Source organism: Anser cygnoides, chromosome 7, assembly GCF_040182565.1.
Source record: "Anser cygnoides isolate HZ-2024a breed goose chromosome 7, Taihu_goose_T2T_genome, whole genome shotgun sequence".
Classification (NCBI taxonomy): Eukaryota; Metazoa; Chordata; class Aves; order Anseriformes; family Anatidae; genus Anser; species Anser cygnoides.
In genome coordinates, this window is record NC_089879.1 from 20,501,251 (window position 1) to 20,521,575 (window position 20,325).

The following is a 20,325-nucleotide window of genomic DNA, read 5'->3' on the forward strand; positions in this document are numbered from 1 at the left end:
AGCAGCGTAGAGCCTGCAGAGGGCTGGTGATGGCAACGGCAGGGAGTCGTTAAACAGAATCCAATGTTGATGAGGAAATTACACTTGTTTCATTAGTGATCGGGGAAGGCGATAGCTCAGTTCCTCTTGGTCACAGTTGAGCTCAAAAGCTCATTATCCTGCTGCATGCATGCTTTCACTCCTCGTCAATAAACACTGTTTCCAGTGGCTGCCCTCCCTCCTCCCCAGCTCTCCATAGCTGGGGCTCTTTCTCCTCTACTTAACCCGTGCTTTAGGAACGCTATAAACAGTTTAGGGTGACAAACTCAGAGGAGGGTGAGAGAGAAGCCTTGAAACATCAGATCTTCTTCTCTCGATGCAGAGAAGTGATCTCCATATGAGGCATTTAAGAGCAGTAATTCTCATCTGGGTTGTCTTTTCCTTCTTCAGGGGCCAAATTCATCCCAGTATACCCCACAGATAAGTAGCTTCAATAGACGTAAACCTGGGCTGTGCACTGCTTTCTGCCTTTCTACCCTAATCCCACAGATCTTGGTCACCTTAGTAGGCTTCACCTATTCCTTCCCCACTAGTTGTCGGGATTTTCAGTACAGGATGTTTCTAGGTATGGAAACATGCTGAGTTATTATCATTAAATCAGTGTTGAGCAACGTCCATCGCACAGTAAGAGTTTTTATGCTGAAACTAAAAACTACTGTGACTAAAAGAGCTTTGGATGGTAATTGTTTTGATACATACACATTTCCGTACTGACTACTTTGGTTATTATTCTGAGTGTCTTTAAAGGACCCAGCTGGACAGATCCTCCTGAGCTTAAATCAGTGCAAATCCACTGACTTTAACAGACTTCACTTCCACCATCTGAGAACCTATTTTGGGTTTTAACTCTCCTGTGAGGGAAGATTTGCAGAGATTACAGTATAATTAATTGACATTTCTTCGGTAATTGTATCACAGGCATCCAGCGCATCTTGCACTGCCTTCTTTTCCTGTTCCACAGCATCTAGTAGGAACCCCACATGCACTTCTGTGGTCTCCACCCCCTCCTCAGAGCAGACCAGAAGCTAAGTCACGCTGTTCACTCACTGCCTTTTGAGTGCATAACGCCTTTCAGATGGGACCCAATGCCCCCAGCCTGTTAGTACTAGATTACACTGAGGTTATGATCAGATAATGGCATGTTTTCAGTTAACAAAATCATGTTTGTTTGTTTGTTTGTTTAAGTTTGGGGAGATTTATTTATTTTGAATGCAACACCATACCTCCTCAGTTCCTGAATGTAATTCCCTTAGGCCTTCACAGACATCTATAAAACAAGACCCAACTCCTTCTGCACAATAAAACTGAATATTTAAGAAGGCTCTACCACATTCAAATTTTGGTTCAGAGTCTTATTAGATTACAAAGTTCCCAAGTACTTTGGTTTGGGCCAATATTGCCAAATGTCGAGAAGGGATCCATAGCTCAGCTTGTCTTCTAGATTCAAGATAGCACCTGAAGTGTTGGCCATCAGAAAATTCTCTTCTGGAACTGGAATACAGCAAGTTTTCTCTGTAACTCACTGACTGATCATAAATGTGGTCTCATAAATGAGGAGGCCAATCTCATAATTGTTGATTGTATGGATAAGCACATTGCACATTCAGTGCACAAACACTACAGCGTCCTGAAAGGCACAGTACCAGGTGGGCAAGGGAGCTACATACCCTAGTTTTGCTGATGGCATATGGACTCAACACAAACACAGGCTCGATGGAACAGCAGGCATAAATCTTCATCGTTAACCGTATTTCATGACTTCTTTGATTTCTTTCAGGGAGCGAGTTCTCAGGGAACCCCTACAGTCACCCTCAGTACACAACCTACAACGAGGCCTGGCGATTCAGCAACCCTGCATTACTAAGTGAGTACCTCTTTCCCACCACACACCCCCAGCTTCGCGCTCCTTCTGTTTGTCTCTTTGTTTTCTTTTCTCTGTTTGTTTGTTTCTGAAGAGGGCTTTCAAGTATCTGGCCAGATGAAGGGCCGTCTTCCTCACTCTCCAGTCCAGTATCTAGATGGGTATATATAGCTGTCATGTATTATGTGACTGTCCTGAAGCCAATTCCTCTTTCAAGAGATGGTTCAGAATTCCAGCTCACTTCTGTCTTCTCCATGGGCTGCATCCACAGTTTATTCCAAATCAAAACAGAAGCTAGCTTCAAGTTCTGCTACTCTCACCGTCTGCAATCAGCATCCATTCAAGATCTGTTCAAAACACCACATGAGGTTTTACTCCTCTCCCAAGCTAACCCCAAAGTCAATTCCTGGGGACCTGGAAATCCAATGGAAGTTCTTCTTATAGGACCAGTTGGAGCAATGTTGGGAATGGGAGACAGCCTGCAGCACTATGTTTGAAATTGCCAGTAGAGTTTCCTCATAGGAATATATCCATCTCCAGTGACTCTAATACGCCCAGAAAAAGTGAGGGTTTTTTTTCCGAGGGGAAAAAACTTCCCATAAGACTCTATCTTCTAACACAACACCTCTTTGCAAGAGAACAAGAAGATATTTATTATAAGTAAAATAAATCAGCTGTGATTATTAACTAGGTATTTACTGAGGTTTAACAACTAGGTAATAGATGCACATTTTATTCCAGCGTTGTTAAACCTCAGTAAATGTGATCTTAATAATCAATCACTATTTAACACACATTCAATAACCATCTAGAGAGCTTTCATTCCAAATGTGACCAAAATCCCAAGCAATAAACTATGTAATTCTGTTTCCTTCTTCCCCTCCTGTTTTAAGAGCAACCCACTGTACTTTATCAGATATGCTCAGAACATGCAGCCCTGGCAACTCCCTGGTGGCCTCGATCGGGTGTGGGATATTTCCGTGATCGGGTGTGCGATATTTCCGCTCAGTGCTCACGTGCTTCCCTCTCAGCTCCTCACTGGTGGTCTGAAGGAGCAAGAGGACCTCCCCACAGAGGGGCTTCAGACCCAGAGGCCACGGTAATCTCTCTTCTCCGAGATGTGGCCCTTGGCTGGCCTGCACCGACCGCCTCCCAATAAGCCCAGCAACAGTTGAGTCCCCAGGTTCCTTCTTTTGCTTCCCTTCCTTTTCTTCGTTTCCTTTTCTTTTTCCTTTCTTCTTTTTTTAGTTCTCCTTCGTTTCTTTTTCTTCGTTTGATTGTTTTGCTTTTTATTTTTATTTTATTTTTTTTTCACTGTTTGTCCTTTCAACCAGTCCATTCTTCTCCTGTGTTAACTTTCAGGTTCCCCTTATTATTATAGTGCCACATCCCGGGGCTCCGCACCTCCCACTGCTGCCGCTGCCTATGACCGCCACTAGTTACCATGGAAACCACATGAAACTGCAGGGCGACAGCTTAGGCCTCCATATTGTACCTGTCTGACCCACCCCTCCGCCCCTGGGAAGGCGAAGAGGAACTCTCCGTGCCTCCCGCAGCCCGCGCCCTCCCTCTCTGCCGCCGCGCCGAGCGCCCCGACACCTGACTGAGAACCCTGTCCTCCCCTGCGTCCCCCTGTGCCCCGCCATGCCGGCTGGAGCCACAGGCCCCGCCGCCTCCTGCAGGAGCCCCCGGCGAGGCCGGGCCACGCGCGGTCTTCTCCAGAGCTCCCAAGACTCGAGGGGAACTGGGCAGTGATGCAGCTGGCAACCATCGCCTCACGGGACCCCCACCTCCTGGGAGCGGTAAGGGCAGGGGGAAGCAGGGGACACAGCCACTGACGAAACACTGTTCCCCAAAGATACGCTCTTCTGTGGTGGACTCTTCGAAACGCATAACCTGTGACGACCGCCCCACTTCCCAGGACGGAGGGAACGGCCTGGCTAGAGCAGAGATGGCAGTGCAGAGACCTGGCCCATCTGGAAACCGAGGAAAGGACCAAGTAACTATCTGCCCCCCGCGAGGGGTTCTCTGTGCACTTCATCCCCACTCTTCAGCACGGCTTCGCCGCCACCGGCCACAGCCCACACGGTGACTTTGCAGGCCAGGCCGGGGGCGAGCCTCCCACATACGCCCACAATTTCTGTGACACACAATCAGCTCAGACAGGAGGATGGAGCAACATTTACAAACCAACCGACGAAATGAAGAAATATATAAATAGATATATAAATATAACTGTGTTTTTATGCTTTGTCATGAAGGTCTGTAAAAAGGAAAAAAAAAAAAAAAGAACAAATCCCCAATTTTCTAAAAAACCCAAGCAAACAAAACCAAGAAAAAAAAAACCACAAAATAATAATTAAAAAACCCTACAAAAATAAAACTACAAGTCCCATCCCTCCCCACCACCTGAATGGCAGACCAGTTCCTCTGACGCTTGACGCTCCTCTTTCACTCTCGGGTTTTGTTTCCTTTCTGTTTTGCACTACAATGGGATGGTGGTATTGGAGAGGATTGGATGCCAGCTCCACCCCCGTCGCCTCCTCCTCCTCCCCCTTCCCCAAATCCTGTCTCTGGGGAGCAGTGTGGACAAGTCACATCTGACAAAGTTACCAAACACATCAGTCGACAAAAAAGCACTCTGAGTCAACAAACGTTTTCCATGTCACTGGTTGGCAAACAAAGAAAACAAGCCCAGCTGCGCTCTAACTGCGCTTTGTGGTGGAAAGGAAAGTGTGGGGCTTCACGTGGGCCCATCTGATTGCCCTCTGGACAGCTGAGACTGAGATGGACAAATTCAGGATTGGCTGGGATTATTGCTTGGTTCCCTAGCCCTTAGGCTCCTCTCCTTTTACCTTAATCCCTGTACCCATGACTACTTCAGCTCACCCACATCCCAACTTTCGCAGTTCTACACATGCCCAACATCCATTCTCCAGATCCCTATAGCCTGGTGACAACTGCCTCGTTATCTGTGCCCAACACCTAATTTCCTAACTGCCTTGCTATATGGGCCCTTGTCAATTTCCAGTCCATATGCTCATACACTTGATAATTTATAGGCCTACATCCAAGTCCATATGCCCACACCCTTCCAGCCAGTCCCAACATGCAGCCTCATCTTTTCATATTCAGCCCTATATTGTGCACCCTAATATTTACCCCTTATCCCAAATGCTCACCTGATGATTCTCTAGGGATTCTCTGCTCGTTATGGTTCCCAAGTGACTGGCAAACACTGTTCTGCAAAAGGCTAACTGTCAATAGAAATGCTTATTACTCCTGTATTGTCAGCAAACTCATAAACTGTACCTTGCACTGACACTTCCTAAAAAATACTCAAAGAAAACATGAAGGCAGCTATAGCCTGTCCCCAGGGCATCAAGTCTGCCAAAGCAGATCCTTGTTGTTTTAGAGAGGTTTCAGATAAAACTAGTGGGCTACTGTCCATGGACAAAGACAGGATTGAGAATCAAACCCCCGAAGGGCATAAAAGTGAACAGTCTGTACAGCCAACATTATGTATAAAATCCATAAAATCCATAAAATCCCAGCCGCTGAGGAGATGTGGTTGTGGACTCAGTATTCTGTCTCCAAGTTTAACTTGTATGTATGAAATCCATCATCAGTAAACAGCTGTGTTGATCCCAAAGGCCCCTTTCACCTAACACTTTTAGCCCTTGCATGGCTCTAGCTGATTATAGGTCTGTGTCTTCTTTAATGGGATGCCCAAATGAAAAGGGTATTGGGGGTGGGGGGATGTTTACATAGAAGATATAGAGCTAAAATCTGTTCCTGTATGGAATAAAGTCAAAGAGGTTACTCCTGACTATTTAAAGTGTTACTTTGCACGTCTTACCTCTGAGTAACCTGCTGCAAATAGCAGAGTTGTTTCACTGTCACTGAGACCAGAATTTGGCCCATTATCTCATTTTATTCTACATGAGAAGCAAATTCTGAATAATGTCTAACAATTTACCTTTACCACTCCTGTTTTCCTCCATAGACACCAGACAGATGCTGGACCCTGTTAGCAAAGTCTCCCCTTTAGTCTCTCAGTACAGCCTTTGCTTCACTTGTGCACCACCCAGTCTCACTCAGGGCCAGAGGCAGTAAATCCTAGTACTGGCAACTAGAACCTTCTGAAGAGGCTCGAGAAAAGGAGATTGTGACACGTCACGCTTGGCAACCTGCAGCCCAGGGGCCACCTTGAGAGAAGCTAGCAGCTCAGAAACGCTCATTTTCATAAAGGTGTTTCGCTAAACTTGAGACACGAAATAGGATACAAAAGCTGGATTTGGTTGGCTCACTCACGGCTGGCTTGATTTGACCCTCGGAGGGACAAATCCATTGTTGGTGTAACTCCACTGATAAAAGGGGACTTCCACCAGGCATTGGGTTGGTCTGGAAAGACCATAAGTACAACAAGTAGTTTGATCAGGAAAATTAAAAGAAAAGCAGAATTATGCAAAGGACTGGGCAGTCTAATCCTCTTCCACCACCATCTGTAGACCCCCATGCGAATGTACTGAATTACATTTGCCAAAGAGTTTCTTGTGTTGGTTGTTTTGATTTACAGTCGGTGGATGCATTGTAAAGCAGTATTATAGCTAAAGTCTAGTAGCTGACACAGGGATTTATGTGGTGATATTATGCAGAAGAAAACCATCAATATTCATATAGATTCCATTAGACTGGACTATGCAGGAAACGCAAAAATTCTACCAATTATTTAATATTATGTTATTTGCAAAAACAATTGCTGCTTTGTAGGAAGATAATGTGTGTAATGTGAAGGCAATTCCTCTTGTATATAAGTTCATCTCCATCTTCATCATGGTAGTTATTAAAACAGCCTCGTCTCATCCTGTAGATAAGGAACACGCTGTCTGTACTGTGCAAGTCTCGTTGTGCTCACTGAAAACAAAACAATGTGTTCAATAAAGCACAGCACAAATCCAGAACCTGAGGGAACAGCCAAATCTTGGAAGGACCCCTTCCCCAACTGGCCAACAGTTGCTTCATTATAAATGGATTTTTTTCATTGTTCTTTAAAAAGTTTTACAGGAAAAAAAATGAGAAGAAAAAGAATTGGAGGGAAAAAATTGCTATGCAAAATCCAGTGAAGTCTATGACTCACATCTCTCTCCCCCATTCTGCTATCTCTTCCCTTTCTTCCATCTCTTTCTCATACCTTCTTTCCAATCCACTTCTATCCTTCTCTTTTATTCTTCTTAATTCCCAGTGCACTTTTCTATCCAGAGAGGGAGCAGTATTACCGGTATGAGAGCAGGTATCTGCGAGCTCAAACTCCCCAGTTCTCCACCTGGCTCTAGAGAACCTTTGTCAAGTCCAATTTCTCCCCTATGCCTCGATTCCAATCTTCTGTAAAATGGGGATAACAATAGTTCCTAGTCCACAGGGGTATTGTGCAGTTGAATTAATTAGCACCGGCTCAGTGCTTTGAGATCCTGGAAAGAAAATTCTATCAAAGTGTTAAGTATTATTCTGAATAATAATGAACATTTCTATTACATTTCTCTCTTTTCCTTTTTCTCACAAATAATTCTTCATTTCTTTATTCTTCTTCCTTAGCTCTCCTTTCACTTCTTTCTTTTCGTCCCATTCTTGGCTCTTCTGTTATGTTTGCTTTATCTAATGGACCAACCAGAAATGTTGTGTGACTGCATCTTCTCCTGTCACAGTTTTTTTTGAAGGGGAGGAATCTTGTGAGTTCTCAAATGCCATGCTTTGCTGGGAGGAACAGGGACCACAGTATTTAAAACTGGGCAGCACTTCTGAGTCCCGTTCCCTGAAGCTCCCATGTCCTTTGGGCCCAACGAGATTTGGGACAAGAAGCGGGAAGGGCTGTGCAGGGCAGATCCATTAAAGCAGACACTTTTTTGAGGCCTGGGGGCAGGGGGTAAGTGGCAACCAGCCCTGCCGTGTGGGAACAGGGCCCCGTCTGCATGCTTTCTGACCCGTCCATAGTGACAAATCACATTCAGAACAACACTTCAGAAGTAATCACAATGTGAATGTGAGGAGGTCAAACAACAAAAGGAAAACAAAAAACCCTGCGCCTATTTCTCCTCTTGAGTATAATATTATACATGCACAAAAACATTTTCCTAAAGGAAATTTTGGTTTGTGGAACTGTTGGAAAAAATAACCCTTTCTTCCTAAAGAAAAGCAGTCTTCTGGGAAAAGAAGTGAGAATGATAGCTGCCCCGTGGGGTTTGAGCACAAGGGCTTCTAGGGGACCCCGCAAATACCATAGTGTGCTCCTTGGCTGGGTCCAGAATGGTGGCAAACTTGCAAAGCAGGAAGGAGGGACCAAACAACACCAGTTACTGAAATGAAAGTAAATCCAACCATAAGCAGCTCTGTTGATGCTCTCTAGGTTGAGCTAGATGCAAGCCCGTGGAGGGGAGGGGGCCATTGCCAGGTGCAGGGTCATTTCCATTCTAGGCTGCTGCCGCCACTCTTGGCTTTTCCTCATCGCTTCAGTTCTGTTTGACTCTTTTCTTTTCTCTTTTTGTGCACATGAGAAATAAAAACAATTTTTTTTCATATGTCATTTTTGTGGCTTCTGGCTTGTTTCTCTTTCCCTCTCTCCCTCCCTCAGCACTTCTCTGTCACCAGCAGATTCCCCTTGAGGTCTCCAGGACATTACACTTGTTGTACCTAGCACCCTTCGGGCACCATGCAAACAACACTACGATTGCTAACAACCACCACACCATGAGATGGAAACCACTGCACATGCTTGCAACCCCTTACAGCACAATCCAGCCTCTGAGCCCCCCATCCAGCACTCCGTTGACTGCCAGCAGGACTCCCTCTCCTATTGATCTCACTCAGCTGACTCCCAATGACCCATAACACAGCTGCTGTCCCCAGGTAGCTCAGAAAATCAGAGTGCTACTGGCTAGCCACCACTTGAGGACATGGGGCAACCCAGAGGCCTCTTCCACTCTGCACCTCTTTCCTCATAACCCACCTGGGGATGAGCAACGCCTGCTCCACGTGCCTCTGAGAGGGCTTCCATCCTCCAGGATCAGCCCTGGTTCTCCATCAGAGCATCAGACCCTTCAGGTCTTACCCCCACCCCTCTGCTGCCCCACTTGTAGCTTCATTAGTGGAACCGTGCCAGCCTGATATTTTGTTATAGCCTGCTCTCGCTGAATCTCTGTCTTGGTCAACAGCAGGGCAAAGCCAAATGCAGAGTTATTAATAACCCGTTCTCCAAACAATTCATCGTTTGCCTAACAAAGAGCTAGACATTATATTAAGGTATGCTGTAAACATACCAAGTACTGAGGTATTCGCTCAATTTTTCCTCAGTCAAGCATTAATTCTCCAGGAAGTCGAACACAGTTTAAGGTCACAGAGGCGGAGTAAAAATGTAGCAAGGAGTCAGGCTAGGCTAAATCAGTTTTGCTTCTCCAATTTTGAGTCATTTAATATTTTCACAACAGCCCATGAAAGTCAGTTGGCCAGATTTTCTGCTCGTGTGTGTGTATTTCAAGGAAAGTCTGTGCAGAAATGCTGTCAGGAAATCAAATGCTCGCATGAAGCTTTCTCTCGTCAGACAGTTAAAATGTTTCCTTTTGTTTCGGTTTATATTTTCCCTTGCAATATTAATAGAATAGGCTGAAAATCCTCCAACATGGCATTTTCCATAAGTGAAAGTCAATTTGTTGAAATCCAAACAGTCCGTAAAAGCAATTCAATTTCCACAACACTGCAGTAAAGCTGCCTGGCGGCTCTCGAGAAGCCAGGGAGCCTGCCTTGCAGGGCTCGCCGCTGGGCAGACAGGCCCGGAGCGTGCTCCAAATCAGAACAAAACCAGATTTCCAAATTCTGAAATCTTCCACATGCCAGAATTACCCTTCTCTATTGAAGTTTAGGTGAGAACAGTCAAACGGTGGTCTGCCATGAGATCTGGATGTTAAACTGGCTGGAGTCAAAGGAAATCACTATGCTCACTGGTGAAGGTGAAAGGCAAAGACCCAACACACGGACACACCAGAAGAAAGCAAAAAGACTTTTCAAAATTCATCCTGGTAAAATAATACTATGAGAAAGATTGAGAAGTCAGCATGATCATCTCATTTGAAATCCCTGTTAATACAACCCAGAAAACTGCACCTTGAGGGCTCCTTAACTGAGAGTTGAACTGTAGCAAAACTTTTGTAACTTCCAAGAATTTATGGATCTTGCAAAAAGAAACAATTGCATGAAAGAACAATTTCTACCATTAAACTAATATTATGTACTTTTAATAATCTCTCATAAGCAATGGGTGATCTTAGTGTGAAAATGTTGTATGATAAAACCAAAAAGAATACCACAGTCTGTCTGCAAATGAGGAAAACGATACTGTAAGAAATCACACAACTCTATGAAAAGAAATCCTATTCATAAATAACTCTGACAGGAAAAATAAAGAAAAGTTTGAACATTCTGAGATGACGACAACCTTGTTTAAAAATAAATGAATTCTTTAATAAGGTGTAGGCAAGGCAACGGCTGGAACAGCTGAGCAGTCACAGTGCCAGACAACCTACCTAGATAACGCACATCTGAAGGCGTTAAGTGAGCTAGCGGATGGATTTATTGGACCACACACAATCAGTCCTGAAACACTGTAAGGACCTGGTGATATGGTAAAGGAAAGAATAGCAAACACGGCACCAATGTTTTAAGGGAAAAAAATGACCCTGAAAATTGCCATCTAGCAAATCTACACACTGATACTTGTATCCAAAGTAAAATACTTTAAAATATTAAGGGAAGATCAGGTCACTGAACAAGTACCCATTAGCGAAGATATGCATAGTAACAGTCTGTTACGTCTTATCTGTTTTAGAAAAAATAAAGATAGTAACATTCTCAGGACAGTTAGGAGATTCAGGAGCTGTCTGCAAAGGAAGTTTGTTGGAGCACATACTGCAAGCCCCTAGTACTTGGAAATCATGAACCGAGTACACACAAAATCACAAGAATGACTGGAAATCATGTGATTTGCACAGCACACCAGATGTTATTTTGTATATATGTATGTGCATGTATATAACATTAAAAAAAACCACCACTTTTGACTTCTGATTTTACCACACTCAAGACCTTACAGTTACATCACTAATTGTACCTCTTCCACTGCAAGAGCCAGAAATTTCCTTATTTTAGTAAAAAGTGAGCATCTCACCTCATCACAAGGGCCCTACAGTTTAGTGCTTTAGGAGGCAGCTCAAATGTCACAAGAGCTGGTGATGGCCCTGCAGCTCCCGACGAGGCTGACAGGAGCTGGTTTGATACTGGAGCTTCCCAGCAAAGACTTTTTTCTTTTTTCCTGCCTTCTGCTGTGTACTGTTTTGGTGGAAGCTGCCCATCCAAAGCACGTTTGATCACTGTGGGTTCAATAATCTCCCTACAAGGTGCAAATTCATGCCACACCAGCTGCTCGGGGAGGACCTTTTGCCACTGTTCCTTAGCAGGAGAAAGCCCGTTGCCAGACCTGGCCATGTCCTGCAGCTCCTGCCTCCTTGACACCTTTTCCATCCCTCCCTTCAAACACTGCCTTGCCCGGTCTCCTGCCACAGGCATGCTCCCTCTCCCCGCATCGCAACTCCCATGGAAAACCTGGATTCTCTATAATCCCCTTCTCCTTCTCTGCCTCCGACCCCTTCAGGAAGGAGCCCTCCCAGTCTCCTTGGCATACCCACTGCTCAGGCACCACCAGCTACTCCACGCACACCTCTCCTGCACACATTCATGGGACCTTCTCAATCCTTCTGGTCTTAGCTGCAGTCCCCCTTACTGCTCTGACAGCAGCCAGGTTTCGGTGCAGAGCCAACATCCCTCTTCACCACAGGCAGCCTAATTTTCCATTCCTGCAGCTTATAAGCAAATGCTGAGCAACTTACACTGAAACCACCCGTGACTTCAGTCCTGGTGAGAAAACCCTTAATGGATTGTCTTAACCCAGGGCAAGACACGGCCGTGGTTTCGCCGAGAGCCACACACCAGACTTTGCTGAAGGATAAGCCCTCAGTCAAGAGAAATGCATCAAAAATGGCTTCACTTCTAAATTGTCTTTTTCCAAAACATATTCTTTACATCAGAACCACTCTGGTTTTACCTCTCTGCCCGTTCAGAAGGAAATGAATCATTCTTTTTTAAAGAGACACACTGACGATGAAATATTACAAACATAATGACTTTCAGCCTGAGACCAATTTCAAACACACCCTGTTGAACACTTACGAAAGGAAGACAAACAAAACCTGCACAGAAAACCCAAAGGGTATAAGGCTGAGCGGTGTGAAATTTCACACAGATCTAGCACTGCTGTGTACAGAAGAAGGAAGCATTTTTCCTCCACAGAAGGCTCCACCAGAAGGCAGCTTTACCTGCAGCCCTGCACAGGCACCTCCTCGCCCTGCCAGCAGCACGCAGTGACAGCGCCTGGCTCATACGGCAGCTTCCACGTAGGCACTTTGCAGTCTCATACATGAAAGTCAAATCATCATTAACAAGCAAATCAACCCAAAGCTCCTTCTTTTCAAGCCCCTTTCTCTAACATCAAGACCAGTACTTTTAGAATTGCTTTAAAAATCTCTATTTTATTTTTGAGGAAACTGCTTGTAATGTAGCTGAGAAAAGTGAGCTTATGGACCGAGATTCCCCATCCTGGCAGCTATTCTTCTACTGATTGGTTTTTGTTCTTACTGTTTGCTAATTGAAGAAGACCGAAAATCACTTCTCCAGATACGCTTCAAATCTCAGAGCATGACATAAAATCCAGGAATCCGAATTTCTACCAAGCAATGCCTAGCTAACAGTTAGCTGTCTAACCCATCGGGAAAGTTTATATATCCTATCCCCCTGCTAAAGCTGAGTAGAAATAGGATAATAGCTTGCCAGTGCTATCAGCTGAGACAACCTTTTATCTCAAGCAGAAACGGTCCACACTCAGAAGTCCCAGACTGTGTACAGAATTATCATTCTTAAATGTCAGGGTTTGCCTGTTTTAAATTAAAAAGTCCTATAGAAAAAAAAATAGTAGTAAAAGAATTCAGCTGAGGTTGCAAAGCTGGGTATCTAAAAGTTCAGAAGTGCCAGAACACGGGAAGACCGGACACAACTCTGCAGGCAATGGGCCAGTGAGAACAGGAGAGAAATTAAAATGAACTTGTCATACTTCTTGCTCTGTAACTCTGAAGAGTCTATAAGTAACACAGGATAAGATTAGCACCAGAAGTTTGCGATACCACAAACAGAAACCCCTCATACACTCCCACCTGCTCTCCCCTACCACCCACCTTTGTCCAGTGATTCATTTACATCACGTAAGTGTAACACACTAGTAGGTTAAATCTGCTAATAGACCAGGATGTGAGCGTGTTATACCTACTTAGTATTCAGTTTGCTCTTTTATAAATGATCTGGTAGAGAATCAGGCCCTCCTCTCCCTCTCTAGCTGACTCTCATCTGATTCTAATTCAATTTCTCTGCCTATTGTTTATTTCACCGCTCCCCTGTGAAGTGTCAAATGCTGATGTTCCGTCAGCCTAGAACTGTCGTTTATATTTGTCATTCAGTCCTTGTTAAAAAATAAAACAGGACTGCGCCTGCCTTGGCGCGCTCTGCCTGGGAATTCCCTGTGGTAAAATTAGTCCATTTAGATGGAAAGTTTTGTGTCACTCCCCTGTCTAAATTGGCAGATCTGGCTCTTTTGCAAAAACCAATAAACTGTGAACCTTGATGCATCTGTCAGTCAAACTCATCTTTCGTGAGCAAAGCCAGATGACAACAAAAGCCGGGCAGGCTCCTCCGATTGGCTCTTCTCATTTAGGCATATCAGGAGGCACCTGTCACTCCTCCGGCTCCGCACCGCGCTCAGAGGGACTCCATGGAGCACTGAGTCCTTCCTGGGGGCTGGGTTGGGGCTGGGATGGGGAAAGAAGGAAGGGGGAGCTCATCCTCTTTGGTTGCAATAAATCTGCAGCTTGGCTCTTTCCTCGTGGCTCTGGTGAGAGGCGAGGAACTGGCATCACCTTTTGTTCTGGCCTTTTTTTTTCCCCACGTATTAAATGAAAGCTTTGTATTCTTCAACTCTGCAGGTTTTCTAGTGGTTAAAAGGTTAAAGCAGGAGTGTTAAACGTGGCATTCTACCTCTCTGGGGCTCTGGGGACTGAGCCACAACACCGCAGAGGAGGAGGGACATATTCCAACCCCATTTCCAAAGCTGCCGTGCGCACCCTGCCCATCTAGCCACGCACTGCTGAGGAGCCGCAGAGAGGGCATCTGTACCGCTCTGCTGGGCGAGGAGGGGATCACAGACTGGGCAGATGGGCAGAACGAGGCCTTGCATGTCAAGGGAAGCATGTTTGTAAAGGCATGAGAGAGGAAGAAAAATGTCAGCAATTACCAATAGCTCACACCAGAGCCCTCAGAAGAGCAGATCTCAGGCGCTGCTGATACCTGTGGGAATGATCCCCAGAAAGGTCGGACTTCAGGGGACATCTCTACTTGCCCACTTTTCACTGGAAAATTCTGAACTCTGCTGTCTGCATCAAAGAAGGATGCCAAAATTTTACTTATCATTTCTTTTGAATTCAAAAAGAGAATTTAACCTAATTTTTTGAAGTGCAATCATTTGCATATTGGCATCAGGTTGCCCCTGAACCATTCAATAAACCTGTTCTTCCCCAGAGCTGCTGTTTGGTGACGGATTTATGCTGTCTCTTAAGCCCCACCACAAATCTCATCACAAGCCTCATCTCATGCACCTATATTTTCTCATCCTGCTTTGTTTTGCTAAGAACAGTCCTGCCATCACATGTCACTTAGATTGCTTGAAGGTATCGGTGTAATTGTCTTGGCAGTGCAGTAGCCAGCCGATTCCCTTAAAAACAGATTCTGGTACATTACTAAGTCTTACAGTTGCCCAAGTCTCATTCATGAAAGTTTTGTGCTCCAACAACAGCATATATGATAAGATGAAAATCCCAGCCCCCCTAAAACAGTTTTGAGTCCATGTAGTTCCACGAACCAGTTTCAATTACAGGCTGAAAAATATGAGACAAAGAGCTAAAAAACAAACAGCCAAAAAGCTCCTAATGACATTTAAGCTCGTTGCATTATTCTTGCAGGTGGACGAAAGCAATTCTTGCTTACTGAGTGTTTGAGACTTGCCAAACTGGGCATATGAAGTACTGATTTTCATGTGAGAGATGAATCTGGTAAAACATTGACCAGATTATGCTAGTTAGCATTCACATCCACGTTTGCTGGGCTAAGCGTATAAGGTCAGAATACAACCTGTGCATCATTGGTTAGGATCTTGAAAAGACTGCTGCAATACTGCTGATAGCCCACAGCTTCAGGGGTACTGAATGAGCACACAAAATGGCACAGCCACAGGCTGCAGTCATGGAAAGAAACATCACAGGCCTTACGCATCATGATTATGAACCATATTACACAATCACCTAGACATACCAAGAAGAGTCTGTGTGTTGTGCACTGTATAAACTAAGACATCATTCCCGTCCTGACCAACCTACTTATAATTAGACAAAATAGCAAGGGGAAGCGACTCATTCAATGCTGCTCATCTGATCATTGACAGAAAGGGAACAACACACAAATCTCGCCAGCCATCCCAGCACTCTGAATCCTCCTCTATGCAGACATGCAGAAAAGCAAAGGAGGCCACCTGCAACTAGCCCTAGCAAAAGGGTCCTGGGAAGCAATCGTGTTCTTGGAAGTGCCCAGAGGTGGCTGCCCATACCCACCTCACTGATATGCTTTGAAAGGTCTGCCAGATTCTTGAGAAAGTAAATGAAAGAAAAGATAATGATTATTCCAAACAGGTTTTCTACTTGCTGCATCCTTTTCTGTCAGGAGAATACATACATGAAATGTAGAGAAAATCTAAGCAAATCCCTTTGAAACGCTGTGACAAAATATACAAGAAACTATAGGCTGTTACATAGTGGAAAGAAAGTGCTGACAGACAGCTCACAGAAGCACGCTGATAGCCCAAAGAAAGGTCATAAAGCTATTAATACAGGGAGAGGCTTGGCCAAGATTCCCAGAAGCAGCTCTCTAAAATGTAATCTGTATTCAGCGATCTAAACAAATACCACAACTTTCCAAAATCACTGACAGCCTAGTACTTTCCCAGTTCATGAGCTATTTGTTCTTGTTGCAGATGCACTCAGGAGTGGAGTGAGATTTCCTTCCATGATTTATTCCCAGTTCAGCATTCTACTTGGAGGATTCATTGGCCAGTAACCATTAAGAAACCGGCCAGCGTTCCGAACGGTGTAATATTTTGTTATTTGGTTTCACCTTTGTCAGAATATTTCTAAGGCTCCGTTTCTACATTTGTGACCAAGGGGTCCAAATACAAGCTAGACACATAAATATATACAGCTTAGTATTCTTACTAAAATACTTTAAGGAGTATTTGAGATTCTCAGCTACATATTAAACAGTGAAATTTTTAGATTTTTTTTTTTAACAAAAGTGGTACGGATCCCTGAAAATCTGCCTATCATCTTTGTCTGTCTAATCAGAACCAAGCTTTGATTAACTTATTTTTAACTTACCGTTCTTTGAAAATTCTTTTCTCTAAGTTAATCTGGAAAATCTTCCCTTGTTCTTCTACCAGTTAGGATACACGTTCACCACCCAACATCTTTTTAATGTTTTACTATAAATCAGAAAGGGATTTCAATTATACCGTCTATTCCAACTACTTCATTGTGCTCCCCCTTCTGTCTATATCGGGTGATCACTTTTATTACATTAAGGTTATTACAGCCTGTAGCAGCAGTTCTCTTACTGTTTTGTGTTTGTAGAGTAGGGAACACAGTGGACTCCTGGCCCGCAACCACGGGTCCCCAGGAGCTACCACAAAATAAACTGCAAACAGCAAAATCTTTCCTTGGGAAAGGCCCCAAAGTACCATTCCTGGGGAACAACCTGGAGTTGTCAAACATTTCTTTTCCTTGAAGGCAACTCCTCTGCTATTACTAACTTTCAAGAAAATCCTGCTCTGGGTCAAGATTCCACACAGTAAATTACCACCAAAAGGAGGGAAGACAGGGTGGAAACAAAACTAAAGGAAACTTGGAACAGCCTTTGATTATGGAAACCCGGCACAGTCTTTATTAATACCTCCAATATTGCCCTGTATGTCTTTCTATTTTTATCTTTGAGTATGGATTGCCTGTTTTGACCCATTATTGTTTGTTTATTAATGGATTTTACCTCCTCACATGTATTTTGCTTGGCCAATACGATGAAAGCAAAAAATCATTAATATTTTTATTTTCTCTGAGATCTGTTTGCCTTCACAAAGTCAGACTGGGAACAGATGTCAACTGTTTCCTCAGAAGAGACAGAGACACCAGAGCATTTGGGAATCATGGTGAACAAGTCACCTAAAATACAGCCCAGACTGAAGAGGTCAAAGAGAGAATAACACAGTCATTAGAAGGAGGGATGGAAACAGTCTGAAAACAAAAGCATTACTCATCACTGTTTTGTGACCATGATCCATACCTCCTCCATGGATAAGTTTATGTTCCTGGAATAAAGATGGTGAGAAACAGCCCCTTCATGCTGCTCTCTGAGCTCCCAGAGTAGTAACCTACTACTCACAGTGGTCTCTGCTGTGAATTCCAGTGCACCCCCAGTATTTGATAATGCACAATACTGATACCTACCAACTTGTTTATGTAAGCATCCATGGCTCTCAGCTCTAGCAAGTACATTTTACCTTTCTGTCCAAGGTCACCATCTTTTCTCAACTGTACAGCCAGATGGATAGTTATTTACATTGAGGTTAAGTCCCTCAGACTCACTGGAGAGCTCCAGTTTAGCTCAGTTAATGCTACAGTATTGGTATGACAAGTTACTTGTGCCCTGCTAAACAGAGAGACCGACTCCGCAAACCTTACATTCCAGATTAATCACTATGTAATAATGCAAAGCATTATTGTCATTCCATTATTTTCTCCATGAGGATACAAGAATCAAGTTCTTTTGGGTTTTAGGCAGAAATCTTAGCTGAACAATTCACTTGAAGATTCTTCCACATTCAGAGCCCTTTCATGTCTTCAGGAATTTTCTGTTCTGTTTTACCGTTATGCCACTTTCTTACCTTGAGCTGTGCGCCCTGTGGTCTGTTGCTGTGCTGCACAGGGCATTCTTTGACCTCTATGTCCCTGGGTGTCAGGAAGACTCTTAATTGGAATTCATCAAAATGGTTCCTGAACATTCCCCTGAAGCCATGCCAGAGGCTTCCTTAGCAGAACCAGAGACCCTGCAGGTCACAAGAACACAAGAAAAAGAAGACACTTGATTAGATTACAAAGCAGCAAATTCAAAGCTGATTAAAATTTTTCCCCAACAGCTTTTATTTTGACCAACTGAATTTGTAACCACAGGAAGTCACCGTGACTCCAGAAAAGACTGGACGGTCTTACAGATAGGAAAAATATCCAGAGTAATTAGCATTCAACAAGCACTCTGGACAGGTATTAACGTTTCTGGGATTAAGCCAACTGTAGGCTGCTTGGGCTCCCAATAAACTGCAGATTCTTCCTACATCTTCCTATTGCACAGTTCCTCTGCCTTCCTCTTAAGAATCTGTTGAGACTACTACTAGGGATTGTAGACCAGAGAAACCATAAGCCTGCCCACTCTTAGAAGCCCAATGTTCCTAAATCCGTGGACTTAGCATTAAAAGTGAGAAAACTGAGCCTGTATCTGTGGCCTATAATTCTAATTGTAGCCATTGCTACCAGAGATCATATAGAGAATAATTTGTACGTTGTCTATCTTGCCATGTCTAACTACCTGTTGTGTATTTAGTTCTATATGCACTCAGTTAGTTTGATATGCAACTTTCCTGTAGCTAACTTTGGTCCATTTTGTCTCCCTTATTTTATGCAGACTTCATTTTTAAACCATTGCCTTTCAACCACAAGAGTTTTTTATCTCCAATTCACTGTACAAAAGGATTTGTGTTGCTTCAGGTTCTGCTTTCCCTTTTCAATATTTAAGGACAGTTTTTCCTGTAAAAATGTTTGTGTTTATGTCCCAGAGGTTCAGTGATGTAAGTGAAATATGCCCATTTACTCCATTGATGTGCCCTGTGTCATGTTCACCTGACTGGCTCAGGACAGCCTGGTCATAATCATTTTTCTCAGAGCTTGATTTGCCTTCTGCATCCAACACTGTCAATCCGAAATTTGAAGTCAAAAGAGTTACACTCGTGTAAACAGTGTGTAAGTGAAACTGGAATCAAGCACTGACTTTTAAGATAGCTGTTTTCAAGTCCATTGCAGCAGCTACCCCAGAGGAGACTCCCAGCACACTGTGATCATCGTCTGGCCTCTGATATGGGATACCCATAGGGCTGCTCTGAATTAATTCCTGCTGCAGGTCTGGAGCTGGGAGAATCTGTTGCAGAGAAACACTCGCTACCAAGTATAAAGGCTCTAGTGCTGGAAAATACACTGAACCCTAGCTAAAATATTTTGACAGGTGATTACCTGCACTGTTGAAAACATGCACATTATTTCTGGTTGAATATACCTACTATCAACTTAGAGCTGCTGGAGTTTCAGATCTGTGTACACTGGGCTGCCGAGCCTTCACTACCAAACCTTACATTCTTCATCTTGGCATTTATAAACTGTAATATTGCTAATTTTCTTTCTATTGAGAAAAAACACTCTTTACAAAAAATGTGTATTTAGACTTCATATCTCAGGGTGGGCCTCTTTATAAAAAGGCACTCAACTCTTACACAAGCACCTTCTCATCGGCAACCAGGAATACTTCTGTTCTTCGGGATTTTAACCAACCTCACAGGTTTTCTTGATTAAGTTTTGTCTGCTTGCCTGACTTCTAGGCAGAAAAATCTCTGCTTGGGTATTATTGCTACCATTGCCAGTTTGTATGTGTCAGTTCCTGTATACGTTTTTGTTTGCTGTCTTATCAAGCTACAACAAAAGGCTGGTCCTCACCCCAAATAATTTATGCTTTAGAATCCTACATCAAATATAGCTACATTCATGCATTTCCTCCTTAAACCAGCTATCTCAAGTCACGACTGTCATTCTGGATCCTCTCGACTCCAACAGGAGTATTTCTGGATTTGATCCCTTGCACCACAGATGACTCTCAGCTTTATTTACCTGAGTAACTGCAATGGAAACGTATTGTAAAAACCTTCAGAAAGAGCTGCCTGCACCATTTCCGTGGAATGATCACATCAAGAGAAGGAATATTGAAGTGTTTGAAAATAAGTCTTCCCTTTACCCACAATGTGTTTGCATCGCTCTTTTCCTCTATATTTGCTCTTAGTACAGTAACTTTAACAGGCTTTCTAA

At 43.7% G+C, this 20,325-nt stretch overlaps 1 protein-coding gene and 1 long non-coding RNA gene across 22 annotated transcripts in view; one reads left to right on the top strand and one right to left on the bottom strand.

Annotated features, from left to right (window-relative positions):
- PAX2 (paired box 2) overlaps positions 1–4,324 on the top strand; it is a 94,134-nt gene extending 89,810 nt beyond the window's left edge. For 6 of the 11 annotated variants that reach the window (XM_067000446.1, XM_067000447.1, XM_048069042.2 and 3 more), the window contains 2 exons: positions 1,817–1,903; positions 3,282–4,324. In XM_067000446.1, coding sequence (XP_066856547.1) covers positions 1,817–1,903; positions 3,282–3,403 — 209 coding nt within the window. In that variant the 3' untranslated portion in view covers positions 3,404–4,324. Of the gene's footprint in view, positions 1–1,816; positions 1,904–3,262 lie in introns of all 11 variants that reach the window. The other 5 variants (XM_048069047.2, XM_048069041.2, XM_048069044.2 and 2 more) reach the window with 1 other exon arrangement.
- The window catches only part of LOC136791237 (uncharacterized), a 318,474-nt gene that overhangs the window by 210,202 nt on the left and 87,947 nt on the right, over positions 1–20,325 (bottom strand). For 10 of the 11 annotated variants that reach the window (XR_010832780.1, XR_010832789.1, XR_010832785.1 and 7 more), the window contains one exon: positions 18,087–18,248. This is a non-coding gene — a long non-coding RNA (uncharacterized lncRNA). Of the gene's footprint in view, positions 1–5,879; positions 6,818–17,649; positions 18,013–18,086; positions 18,249–20,325 lie in introns of those variants that run through there. The other variant, XR_010832788.1, reaches the window with a different exon arrangement.